Here is a 16,873-nt window from a genome sequence, read left to right on the forward strand (position 1 = left end):
GTCTTGAACATGTGAAATGATAGTTGTAGAGTGAGTAGGTAAATTAAATGCAGGTGGAGACAAAATAAACGGTGAAAGAGTAAACAGCTGTAGAGTTAAGGTAGTGGCGATGCGTGGGTTGACCCATAACCTGCAGATCCCTGTGGTTTGACCTGCGCTGCCCGGTGCTAAAGTAGAGGACGGATTTGTAATTGCGCCTTTTTTTCCTCAGTCCTGCCCTTCTGTCAGTTTAGTCTTGGATCTATAATATAACACTCTATATGATAAATACTCCATTTTATACTGTATTGAAGCCTATAGTACACTCTATAGAGTAGTGCCACCTTTGTGATCAAAGTGACCAATAGCAATGTGAAGTTGCATTACAGCAACAGAAATAAGAGACACATTGCTGACTGCGATATTCCTGCAATATTTCTGTGATCATTCAGTCGCATATATGCTGCTGAAAATACACACAGACCAAACCACCTGTCTGACAGATTATGTTAGGGGAGACATGCAGATATAGTTTAGGGCTGGCCCGACCAAGGCCCAGCACTGCATCTACGAATGCCCTTGACTGACTGAGTGAGGAAGTTACACCATTGGACGGCTAAGTGTTAGACTTTTCCTATTGGCCGTTGCGATTCATCTTCCGTCATCCGACAGCTCTTACAGCGGATCGACGACAGTTTTCATCTAGTCCGTGTATCGGTCTCTCTCGTGACTGCACCTAAACCCAAACTTATTACAACGGAATATTTTCGCAGTATTAAGGTAAGTTAAATGCGTAGTACGTTATACATTTGCCAGAAAGTGAATTTTACTCGTGCAGTGCCGGTTCAAAATGTTTGGCTGCTCGCTTGGCCTGCGAACTTACCCGTTACAGAAACATACTGACTGTTCAGAGGTGCGGAGCCCCCTGTGCCCCGCACGGGAAAAAACATCCATCTGCACATGTGTAGACACTGGGGCTAGAAATCTGTGCGCACGGATTATAAACGGTACTGTCGGTGTTATATTCCTCGCCCTCAGATTTGTACAAAGTGCCCTCGGATCCATGCGCTGTTTAGAAGTGAAAAGCATAGAAACTACAACGTTGCACAATGACAGCTGTGAAACGTACAACGCACAACACGGTAAATCTTAGGATCTATCTCAAACACTCAACGACTTGGTTTGCGTGTGAAAAGCGAAGTAAATACAACGTTACACAATTTCAGTCAGTACACAACATTAAACAGCGAGTTCCGCCTGTTCCCTGGCGTGTATATGGTCCGGGTGCTGCACTGCTCTGGTAGTGTAGTTCCGCCATTTTCTCCACGTCAAGTAACGTAGAGAAGCGGAGGCTGTGGTCGAAAAGTCAAAAGAAAATCTCCTTTCCTGACCACATTTCCATGACCTCGATGAAAAACGTCTTGAGGTCGGGATCAAGGAAAAATGTGAAGGAGAATTCATAAGGATTTAGGAATATACAACTGCGGTGCAGCGAGAATCCGACTGCTCTTTCACTTTTTTTGAGCCAACTTTATTTATAACACACGGACGATATATGCACCTTTCCTAACCACAAAAACAAAACAGGATTGAAATGTTGAAATAAGAATGGCCAACATAAATAGTTGAGGTATTAAAATAATTAAATGAAAAATAAGCAACTAAGTAAGAGGCCAGAAAACGGTATATTCAGACATAAGTAGGCTATATAGAGTTTTAACTTTTTATTTTAAATACATTTGTTAAGTAGAGAAACGGCCAGCTACACCAATAAAACATGCTGATGCGTTGACTTATCAGTATTAATAATGTAACGTTACAATCACTGAACCAAACAAAGCTGCCATAATTCTGCAAGCAGTTCAATCTACAAACTACAATAATAAAATTCTCCATATTAAGTATTAATAATGGCACGTTTCTTTGTTAAACCGCCCCCGTTTGTTCTGCTGTTTGTTGTAATTGCATTGTTAATGCTGACATAAGGCTTTTACTTTGAAACATGTGCAGGACCATGTTGTGTATAATTCTGTCACTTGGACTGTCCTGCAGATATTTAAAAAAACGTAGCTACTGCCATCATGTCTGACTGTAATTCTTGTTGCTCCATGTAGTATTAAATCCAAACCAAATTCTGTCATGTTATCTAATCACAGGCACCTGAGGTGTCAGGATGGTGTTGACCTTAGTGATGACTACCGGGTGGACTTCCTGGGAAGCACACAAACCTCCCACACAACACCACAAAACAATACATCACAGTCCTCAACCTCCAATCTGCCAACCTTCCACATCTGCCTTTCCAGTTCCAGGTGACTACTGTTGTGTCTATAATAGTTTACTCATTAATACTATACAAGTACTCAGTATTTCCATTTTCTTCCCAATGATACATGTTTCTAGATGAAAGAACGGCGCCTCTGGATCAACATCCACGTTTACCTGCACAAACTGCTGAAGAGATAGTCACTGTCATTTACCAGGTACTTCTTTCATTTTTACAGAAATTATTGTGGTTAATGTTGTTGCCAGGTACTTTTCCCTCTTATATGCAATTATAAACCCTTGGACACTATGGAATTAAATGACTCAACACTGTTAAAATTATTTTTGACAGGGAGTTGACAGCCCTCTGTGTCATCCACTGAAGGAGGAACATGAAATAAAGGAGGAATACGAAATAAAGGCGGAACACACAGGAAATCTATTTGACCAATGTCCTGAAAATAAGCAGATTGTGTGCAAGATCTGTCAAAACCAGTTTAAGAATTTGCTAATACACTTGAAGAAATCTAAAACATGCCAAACTCATTACGACATGGATTCTTTACAAAAACAAGCAAAGGTGAAACGAAAATCAAAACATACTGAAGCTCAGGCTTCTTACAGACGAAGGCAATTACTGGAAGATCCAATCACATTTAGACAAAAACACGCTTTGGAGCAAGCCGCTTCCAGACTAAGGAACATGGAAAAAGATCCCATTGGAACTAGAGCTAAACATGCTAGAGTGCAGGCAGCTACCAGACAAAAACATCTGGAAAAAGATCCAATTGGATTTAGAGCCAAACATGCCAGAGTGCAGGCAGCTACCAACAAAAAAAACCTAGATAAAGATCCCATTGGAACTAGAGCTAAACATGCCAGAGTGCAGGCAGCTACTAGACAAAAACATCTGGAAAAAGATCCAACTGGATTTAGAGCCAAACATGCCAGAGTACAGGCAGCTACCAGACAAAAAATTCTAGAAAAAGATCCCATTGAAATAAGCGCAAACCATGCTACAGTGCAGGAAGCTACCGAACAAACAAATACTAGGCTCCAGGAGAGCCAGAACAAACCAACAGAGGCTGTTAAGACTGAACAAGAGGAGGTACCGTGCAACCTCCTCACTGATCTGCTTTGCAATGATGAAAATGACCCGACCCAGTTCACCTTCTCCTGTGAGGTTGGTGAAGGCCACTCATCGAATGGAGATGGAGCCAGGTCTCCAGAAAGAAACTATTTCCCTGACTCATCTAAACAGCACCCATCATTCATCTGCACTGCCCCCAAATTGGACCTCAGTCCTCTTGGGAACACAACAACAGTTTTTCTGACAGGAGCAGACTACCCAGGTGAAGAAGGATCAGTCCAGGTGCCAATAACAGTGGAGGTAAAGACAGAAGCAGATGAACAAACACCAAATACAGCTAGTCCCACCTGTAGCCTCTTGAACATGCCTTCCCCAAGTCCTGAGTGGTTCACCACTGAGGACAGCGATTTGAAGCCCCCAGTTGATACAGCTCTGCAAAGGGCAGCAGAGCAACAGAACCTGAACAGACTCCAGGAGAACAAGAACAAACCAACAGAGGCTCTAAAGACTGAACAAGTGGAGGCACCATGCAGTACTTACAGCCTCCTCCTCAGCCCTAGTAGTAGTACCCAGTAGTAGTATTCAGCTAGGGTGCCCAGTGTTTGGAACAACACCAGGCAACCCAGTTCTCTTTAAGTGGTAAAGACTCCCATAGTGGGGCCCACAGCACAGCCTGCACACAGTGAGTGAAACTGTTAACTGGGAGCTGGAACTAGACTTAGTTTTTACATATCTGGGGAGGAGAGAGACCAGACATTCCCCTAGGCTCGATACAGGAGAATGTATCTTCATCACCAGGCCTTTTTTGTTTTGTTTGTGTCTTCTGACTTTGTTATTCTCTGTACATGTCAGTGGAGTTTTTTGGTACAGGTTGATGCGCATTTATACCTCAATTTACACAGGTCATGTCAGGTTTGGGTCATATGACTAATATGTTATTAATACTAAGTATTAAAGTGAAGGTATCATATAGTAAGGTTTATATTGGGTTTTAGATGCAAACTGATACAGAATGAACAATATATTGATGCATGTAAATATTTAAATGGGCCTTTCTTGTATATATTGGCATGAGCTTTATCCACGACTGTTTTGTTTCTATACAGCCAAATGCATTCAAAAATGTTCAAGTTCATGTGAATGATGACTGACCGTTAGCAGTATGATTGGCTGCGGTGCCTTACACCTAAAACTGAGGGATGATGTCCCTTTTTTTATATAAAAACTTCTCAATAGTAGTGCAATATATTCCTTAACCTTTAAACACGTGTTTTTCATAAGTACTACTTTTCAGTCTTTTGTTGCATACAAAAACTTTTATTACCTTCACCAAGGAGTTTATAAGTTTATGTTTTCCCCTGTGTCTGTCTTTCTGTTTGGTTTGTTTGTTTGCACTTAGTGGAGGGTTGATGCATGGGCCAAGGAAGAACCCATTAAATTCTGATACAGATCCGGTTAAAGGACCAGATTCAGGAATTTTTTTTTATAACTTTATGAAAGGTACGGCATTTTCCCCCATTTTCATCCATTCCTCAGGTAATAATATATGGATCTTGATGTAAAAAAAAAGATCGGACATATTTATGGTGTTGACATCTGAATTTGTACTATTTGGTTCAGATCCAGATAATAATCCGGATCTGGTGGAAATAAATATGCTGAATCTGTATTACAGAGTTTTACTTATTAATACTAAGTAACATTGCATACGGCACCTGCAGCATTTAGGAATGAATCAGTATTTAATTTAACATACAACTAAATAATAATAAAATAATAAATAATAATAAAAGTTCACAATAACAATAGCGGTGGCAACATAGTACTGAGACAATTCATACGGGATGTAGAGCTGTATGAATTTTAGAAGGCTGATGTCATTATTTCATGGCTTATGGAAGCACTTTAATAAAACAATTATTGTTAATGTTATTAGTAACGCCTACACTTTTCCTGCTATGACTATGGATTTCTCAGTATTTGAATCTGATCAGTCATTGTTATGTGATTGGTTGTTAGGCCACTATCTGATCAAACTAGAACAAACCAGATCCACATGGTCCTGATGAAGCATATTAGCTGAGTTTTTGAGAGTTGAACATCGTTTTTTGTTTTTCCAAACTTTAACCTGATTATTGGCTCGGCCAACCACAGCCCAGCGCTACATCCGATAATGTCTGCGACCAACTGGTGATGAAGTTACACCACTGGTCATCCGGCCAAATGTTGGCCTTTTCTTATTGGCCATTGCTCATTCAAATTGATTTGGCGCAAACAGTTTCTAGTACATCATCGTGGAGCGTTTACAGTGTATCCATAACAGTTTTCAAGTACTTTCTCAGGGGGTGATTCCTCTCATCACTGTACCTAACCTCAAATATGTCACAACGGTACACCTGGCCTTCAACACAGTTAAAACATACATTACTGCTATTTCGTCCTGGCACGAGGGCTTCGGTGACAGATCAGTGTTTAGCCACCCTCTGATGAAACATTTCCTAAAATGACGCACGGAGACACAAGCCAGTGTCATGCTCCCTCACCACTTACTGGGATCTAGCACTGGTTTCACACGAGCCAGTTAAAGTCTCCTTTGAAACTCTGGATCTGGTTTCGCTTAACTTATGTAATTTATGGTTATGTTACTTAAAATGGCCCTGCTTGTAGTGTATTGTGGAAACTCTGCTGAATAAACTCAGTCCGCTGCATAAATCTAAAGGTGCATTTACTCATTACTTTAATACACAGACTTTTAATATATTTTAAGCTTTTTTTCTTGTGCATTTACTGTCACAAGCACTTGCAAGTGTACCAATCTGGTATCAATGCCTACTTACAAGTAGACATGAGTGTACCTACATTTTCATAAAGCACAAAATTTGATATCATTTGGCTAACATGTTTCATCTGGCATCTGCTCCATGCTGATCAGAGACCTGAATCTCAGCAGAAAGAAACAGTGAGTGATTTAGTGAAACATTGTGTACTAACTATTCGGTGGTTGATGACTGCAGTAAGAGCTCTCTGGTCTCCTCTCAGGCAGTGCAGGTTGAGGGCAAGACACTCAAACAGTGCCTGGTTACACATCTGTAGCAACTGGGGCCCAAAGGAGTCATCTGGAAAAAAAATAATATACTCAATCATTTATTCCAATAACAAATTCCCTTACAGTTAAGTACCACATTTGCTAAGGAGACAGTGCACTTTGTGGTGGTTAATTTTACTAATTCACCTCACAGCAGTATTCCTGATAAATAATGCAAATTGGTTTACTTCTAGTGCTGCAACCTATCCTTTAACACAACCAGTGGAACAAAAAGCTCAACACATACAGTGAACTGGAAACGGGGAAAAAAAGAAGTTTACCACTGCAACGCAGAATATGTGTGGCGATGCGAGTCAGCTGCTGTTTGAAGAAAGACATGTTGGTCTGAGTAACATCAACGCCCTCCAACACGGTGACCGAAGACTCTCTCTGTGAGAGGTGAGAGAGAAGGTTACAATTACTTGAAGAAAAGATGGCACAGCATTTCAACATTTGATTGTTTTTGTTTTCCTTATAAACTATTATCTGTCTAGAATTTGAATCTATTCCATTCTTGATACTTCCATAATACAATATATTCACTACTATAATTTTAAGAGTTTTACATTATCACCCAGAACACATGTTTTCATTTCATCTATTTCAATATAGGTTTGTGGTCCATGCTGTTTTTAACCTCTATGTTTTATGTTCTATGTACTGCTGCTCTCTTGGCCAGTACGCTCCTGTAAGAGATTTTTAATCTCAATGGAACTTTACCTGGTTAAATATATAAAACGTGTTGTTGGATCGACCTTGTGAGAAATATTTTACCCAGTACATTTGGCTCAAATTATCCATAATGCATACAAAAGTTGTTGTCCAACAATAAAGTAGGCTAATTTATTGTGTAACATCACAGCCCTGTTTAGTGTCCACTATTATACATTAAGTGACAATGACAAACTATGTACACTACAACAACAGACAGACTTAGTTGTGCTGGATGTCACATGTTTTATCTGTGGTAGATTAATATCTTGTAGTGTAAATAACTGTTTTGTATTTTACTGGAAGAGGAGTGGACATCAAGGACTTACAAAGCTTTCTGTGATGTACTCCTCCAGTTCATTGACAAGACTGTTGGCAGCCTCCTGGAGATGGAAAGAAGAGGACATGAGGAAAAACAAGATAATGACAGCACACAGAGGAAGAAGACAACAAAAACATAACATTTACTGGTTAATTACACAAAAAAATAAAGCAGATAAGCCATCAAACATGTGACCTGTAATGAAAGCTACATTAGCACTAGCCATTTTTTCACATTTATTATTATTAGTATTTAAAGACAGGTAATCCATCTGAAGTTAACACAAATCATTTCTGGTGAGTAGTACTGACAGCAATGTTCTGGTCAGTGGGCTCTCTTCCATTGAGGTAGTTCTGGGTAAAGAACTGGGAAAGCTGAGGCTGGATGCGACCCAGCGGCTGGTGCTGACCATGAAGCAGCATCACCAGGTCTGACATGGTGAACGTCTGGCACACCAGCATCAGCAGCTCTCCAAAAAACCCTAAGAACCATAATTGGAAAAAAAAAAGCAAAAATAAAAGAAGATAAAGGAAATTAAATGATCAATAGGAGTGAAATTCAGGTAAAATATCTTCTGATATGCTCCTTGACTAAATAATGTGATATTCTTTACCGGTAGGATCCTCAGGACTGATGAAGATGTTGGTTGCCTGTGACAACCTCTGCATAAACTGAGCAATGCTCTCTGTGTCGTTCTGGGCTTGGCCCAGAGAGCCCATCATGGTGCTCAGAACGCCACGCACGATGCCTGTGAACAACTCTGGGTTGAGGGCTTCGGCTGCTGCAGACGGGTTAGGCATTGGGTTGGGCCCTGCACCGGGAGCTGGAGTAGTACCAGAGGGAGGTTGGGGTGGAGAAAAGATCGGCTGGGCCTAGAAATGAGATGAGGATTTGTGAACATTACTTTGCCTTACTTGAAATAGAAGTGATTTTTTAAATGGAGAGAACTATATGTATAGCACAAATAACAACACTCACTGTCAGCCTATCTGTCCTCTAGTGGGTCATTAGGAGACACGGTGATGATTAAGGCTGGGTATCATTTGAAATTTTTCAATACTAGTGCCAACACAATGTTAACAAATAGTAAAATCACTTTCTACAAAGTCCTTTTGTTACATTTAACAAAAATCTAATTTCTCAGTTGTTCAAAGTTGTGAAAACAACAGTTATACAACTAAAAAAAAGTTTCAAATTTAGTTTCAAACTGGCAAAATTATAGTAAAAAATTGTTTAAAAAAAGAGCACAAATCTTAGCAAACATTCAATGCCAACTTTTGGTACTTCTGGCACAATTTCCGATACTCGGTGCAACAGACAAAAAATTTCAATCAGCACCAAAAAAGCGCAGTTCAACAGACAATGATTGAGTCACTCTGTTCCTCCTTACAATGCTGTTAAGTGTGTAGGGTGGTTTATTACCACACACTGATAATGTTGTAGCTGGGGATGTCTACAAGGTGGAAGAAAAATCCTTTGGAAAGTCACAATGAAATGGAGAACACAGCAGATAAAAGTTTTTAAAAAATGTTGACGAAACCTGTTACTCTGATTCTAGGTAATGTATAATCATTGCTGGCTAGTTTTAAGATGTTTTTAGGATTGCAGAGTCCCCAACAAAAAATTGAGTAGCATGAATTGTGCTGCACTTGTCAAATTAATTACTTCCACGTGATGTGTATGCACGTTATTCTGGATTATACACGACACGCAAATTCTGATGTGAGTCATATCCAAATGCAATTTTCCACCAAAGTTTATAAAGTGCACTCAGGTCAAATGTTCAAGCACTGACCTGTTGCATGAATTCACTCACTCCCTGGATGAAGGCTGGGACACCAGATGTGGTGACAGTGATAGAAGGGGCTCCTCCAGGGCCTGCACCAGCTGCACCAGCCACCCCCAGGAGAGAACCCAGGAGCTGGCTGAGGTCTGGGGGCATCTCCTGGGATTGGGCCTGACTGGGGTTGGTCTCAGGCTGGCTCGGTGGACTCGCAGTGCTTGCAGTAGACGGAGGGGTTGGACCCGAGGCAGAGAAAGAAAAGGAGGAGGAGGCGGAGGAGGTTTGAGATGAGGAGGAAAAGGAGGAAGAGGAGGATGTGGATGTGGATGTGGATGTGGATGAGGAGGAGGAGGAGGGGGGGGAAGATGTGACAGTTTGACCAGCTGTGAAAAAAACAGATTGGAATATCACTGATTGACAGCAATCATTTAAAATCTTTTCTCAAGTTATACTATGCAAGATTTTCCTAAAAAACAATCTACAGACTCATACAAAAGTAATCCCTCTCAATCATCACTTATGACCCAAGAGAAGTGTGTGGCAGGGTTTTATCTGCAGAGACCCTGACTATATTTTCTTCTTATTTTGCTATGTTCGGGATGTTTCTGGGCTGCAAGCTTTGGGCAGTGGGTGTGTAGCCCCCAGCTAAAAACAGTGCACAAGTGAAGCGGCCAGGTTACCCAGGATGTTACAATGTCTGTGTCATAGATGTATGAGGAGCTGCTGGTCTGTGTGTTTGTTTGACGGAGGGCTGGGCTGGGCTGAGCTACAGACAAACACAGAGCAGAGAGGGTTGTGCAGAGGTGTGGGCATGTTTATTCATGCCTTAGAATACAACCACCATGAAAACAATTTCTCTGATTACATGCATTGTTCTCGCCAACGTCCCTAGCTCTCTGCATCTGGTTGAGCTGAGGGGGATGGGATAACTTTGTATGTTGTGCTTCCAAACAGCAACCAATAAATCCTGCATAGTATACCTTTAAACATTAAGTGATTGTATTTACAGAAAAATGCTGCTAATACAGTCAAAATCTAAATGTAACAAAAGGAAGAGCTTACCCATTTGTCCTGGCAGCAGAAGTTGTCCAACTAGTCCACTAATCATCTGGTTGAGAGCAGCAGGGTTGAAAGCCTGTGGAGCAAGATTTATTATTAGTCTCAAATGTTGATCATGTTGACAATCGGCCTCAAAAAGCAAACAGGAACCGAAACAGAAAACACTCTACCCACCTGTCCTGGCTGCTGGCCTGGCATGGCAGCCCTCACATTAATGGTGGTTCCCCGGGTACCGAAGGCTGGAGGGGGCATGTTTGGTGCGAAGGGGGGTCGAGTGAACACGACCCTGGCCTGGGGGCCCGTATGGGGAGGTGGTGGCGGAGCAGTAGGGGTGGTGGTGGGTGTGTTCGGACCCGTGGTAGTAGTTGAGGAGTTGGCTGTGGAGCTGTAGCCAGGAGGGGTGGGCTGGGGTGGGACTGGCTGGCCAGTGGCAGCAGCCGTGGCAGCACTAGTAGCTACAGCAGCAGCGTATTGGCTGATCTGCTGCATAAGATTTCGCATAAAGTCGGGGGGGAGGGCACCTGAGAAATGCATAATTTACATTTGTTATTGGCAGAAAGGGGGCTTCAGGGCTGCAACTAATAATAATTTTCATTATCAAAACATAATCATTTCATCAGAAAGTAGTGAAAAATGTCCATCCTAATTTCCACGTCTTGAAATGTCTTGTTTTGCAAAAGTTTAAAACCCCAGCGTACTCAATTTTCTACAATGTTAGGCAGCAAATTTTTACATTTGAGAAGTGGGAACCATCAAATATTTGGAATTTTTGTTCTAAAATTGACTGAAACAATGAACTAATTATTAAAATAGTTGCTGATTAAATAAATCAATTAATCAATTTTTTGACTAATCTTTCCAGCCAGAATGCTTTAATGAACTTTAGTGTTAGAAATGTAAAAACTGGACTTAAAAAGGTTTACATTAAAACTATAGTATGCCAAATGTACAATCAACTGGCCTTTACCTGGTTGTCCAGGCATTTGCTGACCAGCTGCTGCAGGGTTTGCACCTGGGCCTGCACACATACACAAAAACGACAACACAAAACGTTGGAACAATCCTGCAGAACTTGTCGATATATTACGCTCCATAGAAGTGCATTTGTAATAACAGAGCCATCATTCACAACACATGGGGGGAAAAGTCTTATGAGATTTAAGCTTATAATGAAACATGTCCCTTTCTTTAGGTCACTCAGAAAATGCTTGTGACAGCAGAGCATGGGCAATGAAGTGTTGCAATATATGCATTGATTTCATTCCGATGCACTGCACAGTAAAAAGACACACAAACAGCTTTGATGAAGTGGAACATTCAATCAGTGGTGGATACGGGACAACACACCGTCCGTGTTCATCTGCATCATGACCACCGGTACTGCCTGGTGGCTGATCCTGATGACCCGGGGGCCGGCCTGTCCCTGTCCAGCCTGCTGATTGGACGGGGAAGATTGTGGGGGAGAGGTCTGTCCCTGACCTGCCTGCTCTGATTGGCCAGTCGACTGAGTAGGCGGTGCTTGTCCCTCAGTGCCATTAGCCCCAACAGTCACTGTGGCACCCAGGTTCATCTGTTGGTGAAGATGCAAGGACAATCAGCCTGATGAATAAAAGGTTTGCATTAATTACTTCTAATCAAAATATGCTTGTGTTCACTTACTTGCACTGGGATGTGGTGGTGTACAGCTCCAGGCAGAGTGACCGGGGTGGCATAGTGGGAAAAGGGGCGCACCACATGTAGGTGGCGGGGTACAGGGCTCATGAGGTTCAGTCGCAGGTCACTGAGGGCCACAAGGGCGTTACCAAGGAGACGGAGACACTCCCATGTCAGGATGAGAGTTCGCTGATCCTCCTCTCTCTCCTGTGGCAGAAAACAAACCAGCTTGAGTAACTTTTTGAATAACAACAGGATAATCTGTTAAAAACTCCAGGCCTTTTCACCATAAAAAGTTACAGAAATAAAATATAAACAAGCTAAGGTTAGATTTCAATTGCATTGCTATTGGTACTAATCAAACTTTAATATAAATGAGGATTCCTGCACACTGGGCTTCATGGAACTACTCATGAAAGAATTTGTTCTTAAGCAGCACGTACAAGTCCATGTTTCTCCACAGGCGTTATCATTGTGCCCTAATCTGAACTGATTTTAAGTTTTAATATGATACAGAAATTAATTAAAATAAAATATACAACCACAACTTAAAAAACTAATACAAAAATAATTTTATGATCACCATAACATCAATCTACTCTCAGGCTATTACAGATTTTATGATTTGTGTTAAATTGTTTTTACTATATCCTGGCACCCTGATAAAGAGCATCTATTTCAGACATGTACTAAAGATCACCAGTTAATAATTATTTGGCTGTTTGAATCCTACTGTATTGTTGTTGTATTCTGCAGTGGTGGCTGTCTCCAGGATGGTGTGAGCTCTCTGGATGAAGGGCTGCAGTCTTTCCTCCACCCTCCGTAGCTCAGACAACATCTCTGCCAACTCAGCTGGGCTGGGGTGACTAGAGGAGCAAAGGAAATCAAAGCTGGTCACAATCAAACACAATGCATCGATTCTATCCCAAATAATTTCAAGTTCTTCTCAAATTAGAACTTAGACTTAGAAAGGTTTAGAGTGAACTTGTAAGTCGCGTTGTGTAAAAGCGTCTGCCAAATAAGAAAATGTAGATAAAAAAAATAGAATTGCTTGTGTGAATCCACACACAACTGTGTGGTATAAGCAACAATCTGAGTCACTGAGGAAGATGATCTCACTTGGGTCCAGGTTGGGGTGTTGGTCCCTCAGACTGTGCTGAAGAGGTGGGTGGAGGTGGGGGAGTTGTTGGAGGTGGGGAGGTGTCCATGGGCTGGGAAGAAGGAGATGGAGTGGAGGTGGTAGACGAAGACGAGGGAGGAGGGGGGGCAGCAGCCGAAGCTGCCTCTGTTTGGGAGGTTGAGTCGCTCTGTCGACCCTGAAAGGAAACACAATATAGGAGGCATATTTGTTACTGATAAGGCAGCAATTTCTCTGGAGCTTTGCTGATGGAATAATTTGAAGGTTGAGCTCTCACCTCCATTCGGTGGATGACATCATTGACGTCCCTCAGCAGGTTTTCAGCTAGCACCAGCCTCAGCCTAGGCTCACTCTGCACTGGCTGGTCCATATCAATGTGCACATTCACGGACCCATTGCTCTGAAACAGAGAAGGTGACAGTTAACAAAACACAAAGTAATGTTGTGTGGGATTGTATACAATCAGCAGACATAGTATCTCACCCCAGTGCTGGTTGTGACTCTGGCATTCCTGGCATTCTCTCCCACCATCTGCTGGACTGACATCTAAACAATAACAACAACATACAGAATTAACATACAAAGAAAACCTTCTGACTGACATGAAATGAAACATGATTAAAGCTGGGCAACATACATTCAGGGACCACTCTGTTAAGTAAACCTGTTTAGTCTAATGCAATCTTATACAACTGTTTTGCCAAAAAGGCAACTGACTGACTTTTATGATTCTTATAATGTTTGAATAATCTCTTAATGAATCTGTTTTAGCATTGAGGTCATAGTTTGTGGTGGTGTTGTGCTGGACGACATTATATTCAGAGATGTTTCTACTATTCTACCCCTCTAATGTATGTAAACAGGGAGAATAAAAATCTCTCAATATAATGTAGTCCAGTACGACCTTTAACTATGACCTCAGTAATAAACATGTGTGAATTTACAACAATTTTCCAACAATGTCAACAAAAACTATAAATCAAAATATGGAACCATTTTATTGAATTACAACAGATTGTATAGGTGTAACCGAACCAGAGAACATTCCTCCACTGCATGTATGTGATGATATCTGTCTGGGTATAGAATAAGCACATGCTGGCTTTTTGAGTTGCAGTTTATCACACTGGACTGTATATTATATGGGAAGCTGAAACTCAAATTAGCTTTTTTTATATGAATGCTCAGGAATATCAGAAATCATTCACAGAGATCACAAAGAAATCTGACAAAAACAATGAAAAGTACACCATAATGATTCAGGTAAAGTATAAATGTTATTGGACTGAACAGCCCTAAACAAGTCACAAAGCAGACCTACCTGTATCTGCTGGGGATCCATGATGTTGACAGGAAGGTTGAAGGTGCCGAGCATTACATAGCTGTTAGCATTGCGATCATGTGGAGGCACTTGGGATGTACCTTGGGAGGACGAGGAGGGCCCGCTGTCAGCTGAAGTGCCTCCTGACCCTGAGCCAGGCTGAGAGGGCGGAGGGGGTGCCCGCTCCACAAGGTGTATCACCTTGCCACCCACATCTGGGACAACAACAGAGAACTATAGTTACACCTGCGCACATAAAATAGTGTGTTAACTGAGCTGCTGTATTTGTTTAAAAAGGAGCTCAAGTGGGCACTTGAGACCTAATAATGCTATGCAATGAGGCTGCATATAACAAATATTTTCATTATATATCGATTTACCGATTGTTCCATTAGTTCTTTGATCTCAAGCATCAGAAAATAGTGAAAAATAAACATCAGAATTTTCCTGAGTCCAAAGTGATTTCTTTATATAGCTTTTGTTGGAAAAACTGGAACCATCAAGTCTGGCATATTTGATTGAAATCTGAAACCTAATTAATAAAAAAAATTGTTTCTAAAAAATTTTCTGCCAATAAACTACTTGATTATTCAACCTATTTTTGTAACTCTACCATCCAATTCTGTCATTACTTTCTCCCATGGTAGTGATCCTATAAAACAGCAAAATACACCAAAGTTGCATAAAAAGTAAATAAAATTAAGAAGGAGCTAGCCTAGAAGTAAATTCTTACTTATATGCCAACATGTACAGCCACATGTTGAGAAACAATGTGTATGTAATCATAAATACACGAGAAAAACACATTTTAGAGATCTGCAGTAGTGCTGTACCTAAAAATATGTAGAAATAAATCTAAAAATACCCTTGACACAAGATAAAATCAAGTTCCACATTTCTTTATTTAACCCCTTAATTACTTACTGTAGTCTGCCAGAGTCCTTTCATCCTGTAGCACTCTACCCTGGTAGATCAGCCTTTGTTTGTCCACAGGAATACCCACTGAAGGAGCAATATGCTCCTTGAACTCTTTCACGGTCAACTAAAAAAGAAGATGGAACAGATGTTAGTCACATGACTTCAAAGGCTGACTGAAAATGAGAATTCACTTCTGATTTTGCAGTAGGAAATTATGATTTACCTGAGCACCAACAGTGTAGGTCCGGCTCTGGGAGTCTAATGTTTTGACTGTCACCTCTATGTCTGCAGTTTGTTCCTCCATGGTGTTCCTGTATCATAACATAATGTATCCCAGAAATTAAAGCCCAGCTGATATTGGATTAAAGGCAAATATTGATATTAGTTTTAAAAAATCTGATAACATTATATAAAACAATTTTTAGTATCAATGCATAAAATAAACAACCATCACCACCAAACTGGTCCTTATTTATGCAGCGACAATTCTTGGTACTTGTTGGGCGACAAAGTTATTATACCCACATACTGGCAATAAGATAAGACCCACTTATACATCAGTAATCACTTGTTGGGCTGTAATTTTCAGTTAAACTGTTGAATATTTCTGTCAACGATTTGACTAATTGGCAAGTCTATAAATTGACATCCTTCGATTGTTTTTGTCCAACCAACTAATGCAAAACTCAAAAATAATCACTTTACAGTAGACGGATGGTTTCAAAAATCTGAAACTGTGTTTAAACAGGTACTGGACTCTACTTGTTAATCGTGTACAGGTTTGACAATTCTAAATAAAATGGGTTTTAACCTGGTCTGGTTAAATTCTGAATAGATTAAACGTTTCAAAAATCTGAAAGTGTGTTTTAAACAGTCTCTGAACTCTCACTGTGAATCTACTGTAATTTAACGGATCTAAGTATAGTGGCTTTTATCGAAACTGTGTCTGATGATGTTTGGATGGGAAAAGCTGTCAAAAAGCCCTTTTTGTGTTTTCACAAATAGACAAAAGGTTTCTTAAATCTGAAACTATTTCAAACAGTTACTGAATCTACTGAGGGGTTAGCGGTAGTTACATTAAGTCAGCGTATCTATCGCTTGCTCGTTCGGACGTATATTTTAAATGTAAACATTAATTCAACACTTTGAACAATGCTATGTAACCCAAACCATAACCGGATTACGTTAGCCAGCTATCGTTAGTTACCACTGGCTTGCTAGCATGAGTTAGCTTAGCTTAACTTGGGAAACAGGCAGGCGTTTGTAACGAAGCTAAGAGAGCTAAGCTAATGCTAAATAAACTAAACGTTACAATTAGCTTATTGTATCAGAGACAACCGAGTGCTTTCTTTTCATGAAAACCGTGTTGTTTAGCGGTTACCTTAAAAGCTGTAATATCCTTTCAACTTATCCAGTGTATGCAGCTGTTTCTTATCACCAAATAAGACGCAAATTACTTCCTAGTACAAGCTCTGGTACTTGCCAGAAGCTACCAGGCTTCACGGATGTGACGCTCGAGCTACACCGGAACCGTTGAGCAGGGGAAAGA

The 16,873-nt window shown here is 40.7% G+C and overlaps 2 protein-coding genes across 2 annotated transcripts in view; one reads left to right on the top strand and one right to left on the bottom strand.

Moving 5' to 3' along the window:
• Window positions 1-16,837, bottom strand: part of bag6 (BCL2 associated athanogene 6) — a 19,288-nt gene extending 2,451 nt beyond the window's left edge. Inside the window, exons 1-19 of the mRNA XM_023407169.2 lie at window positions 16,706-16,837; window positions 15,548-15,635; window positions 15,331-15,448; window positions 14,407-14,621; window positions 13,569-13,631; window positions 13,363-13,485; window positions 13,067-13,263; window positions 12,681-12,813; window positions 11,954-12,154; window positions 11,642-11,864; window positions 11,262-11,312; window positions 10,469-10,815; window positions 10,298-10,370; window positions 9,248-9,618; window positions 8,066-8,324; window positions 7,764-7,933; window positions 7,460-7,513; window positions 6,701-6,809; window positions 6,283-6,450 (exon numbers count right to left, since the gene is read on the bottom strand). Of these exons, the coding sequence (XP_023262937.1) occupies window positions 6,283-6,450; window positions 6,701-6,809; window positions 7,460-7,513; window positions 7,764-7,933; window positions 8,066-8,324; window positions 9,248-9,618; window positions 10,298-10,370; window positions 10,469-10,815; window positions 11,262-11,312; window positions 11,642-11,864; window positions 11,954-12,154; window positions 12,681-12,813; window positions 13,067-13,263; window positions 13,363-13,485; window positions 13,569-13,631; window positions 14,407-14,621; window positions 15,331-15,448; window positions 15,548-15,628 (2,956 nt within the window). The 5' untranslated portion in view covers window positions 15,629-15,635; window positions 16,706-16,837. The remainder of the gene's footprint in view (window positions 1-6,282; window positions 6,451-6,700; window positions 6,810-7,459; window positions 7,514-7,763; window positions 7,934-8,065; window positions 8,325-9,247; window positions 9,619-10,297; window positions 10,371-10,468; window positions 10,816-11,261; window positions 11,313-11,641; window positions 11,865-11,953; window positions 12,155-12,680; window positions 12,814-13,066; window positions 13,264-13,362; window positions 13,486-13,568; window positions 13,632-14,406; window positions 14,622-15,330; window positions 15,449-15,547; window positions 15,636-16,705) is intronic.
• LOC111655713 (uncharacterized) lies at window positions 648-6,052 on the top strand. Its single transcript, XM_023407207.2, has 4 exons — window positions 648-759; window positions 2,136-2,291; window positions 2,383-2,462; window positions 2,597-6,052. The coding sequence occupies exons 2-4, from the start codon at window positions 2,153-2,155 to the stop codon at window positions 3,908-3,910; spliced, it is 1,533 nt and encodes a 510-aa protein (XP_023262975.1). The 5' UTR covers window positions 648-759; window positions 2,136-2,152; the 3' UTR covers window positions 3,911-6,052.
• Window positions 16,838-16,873: the final 36 nt, after the last annotated feature.

This window comes from Seriola lalandi, unplaced genomic scaffold, assembly GCF_002814215.2.
Source record: "Seriola lalandi dorsalis isolate HSWRI2012SDOR001 ecotype SW California unplaced genomic scaffold, Sedor1 jcf7180002054330, whole genome shotgun sequence".
In the NCBI taxonomy this organism is placed as follows: domain Eukaryota; kingdom Metazoa; phylum Chordata; class Actinopteri; order Carangiformes; family Carangidae; genus Seriola; species Seriola lalandi.

Bases quoted from the DNA above. Each gene is read 5' to 3' on its own strand.
- LOC111655713 (XM_023407207.2), top strand. From the start codon at position 2,153: ATGGTGTTGACCTTAGTGATGACTACCGGGTGGACTTCCTGGGAAGCA. The intron at 2,292-2,382 runs GTGACTACTGTT...ACATGTTTCTAG, and splicing joins ATCTGCCTTTCCAGTTCCAG to ATGAAAGAACGGCGCCTCTG. The intron at 2,463-2,596 runs GTACTTCTTTCA...TATTTTTGACAG, and splicing joins TAGTCACTGTCATTTACCAG to GGAGTTGACAGCCCTCTGTG.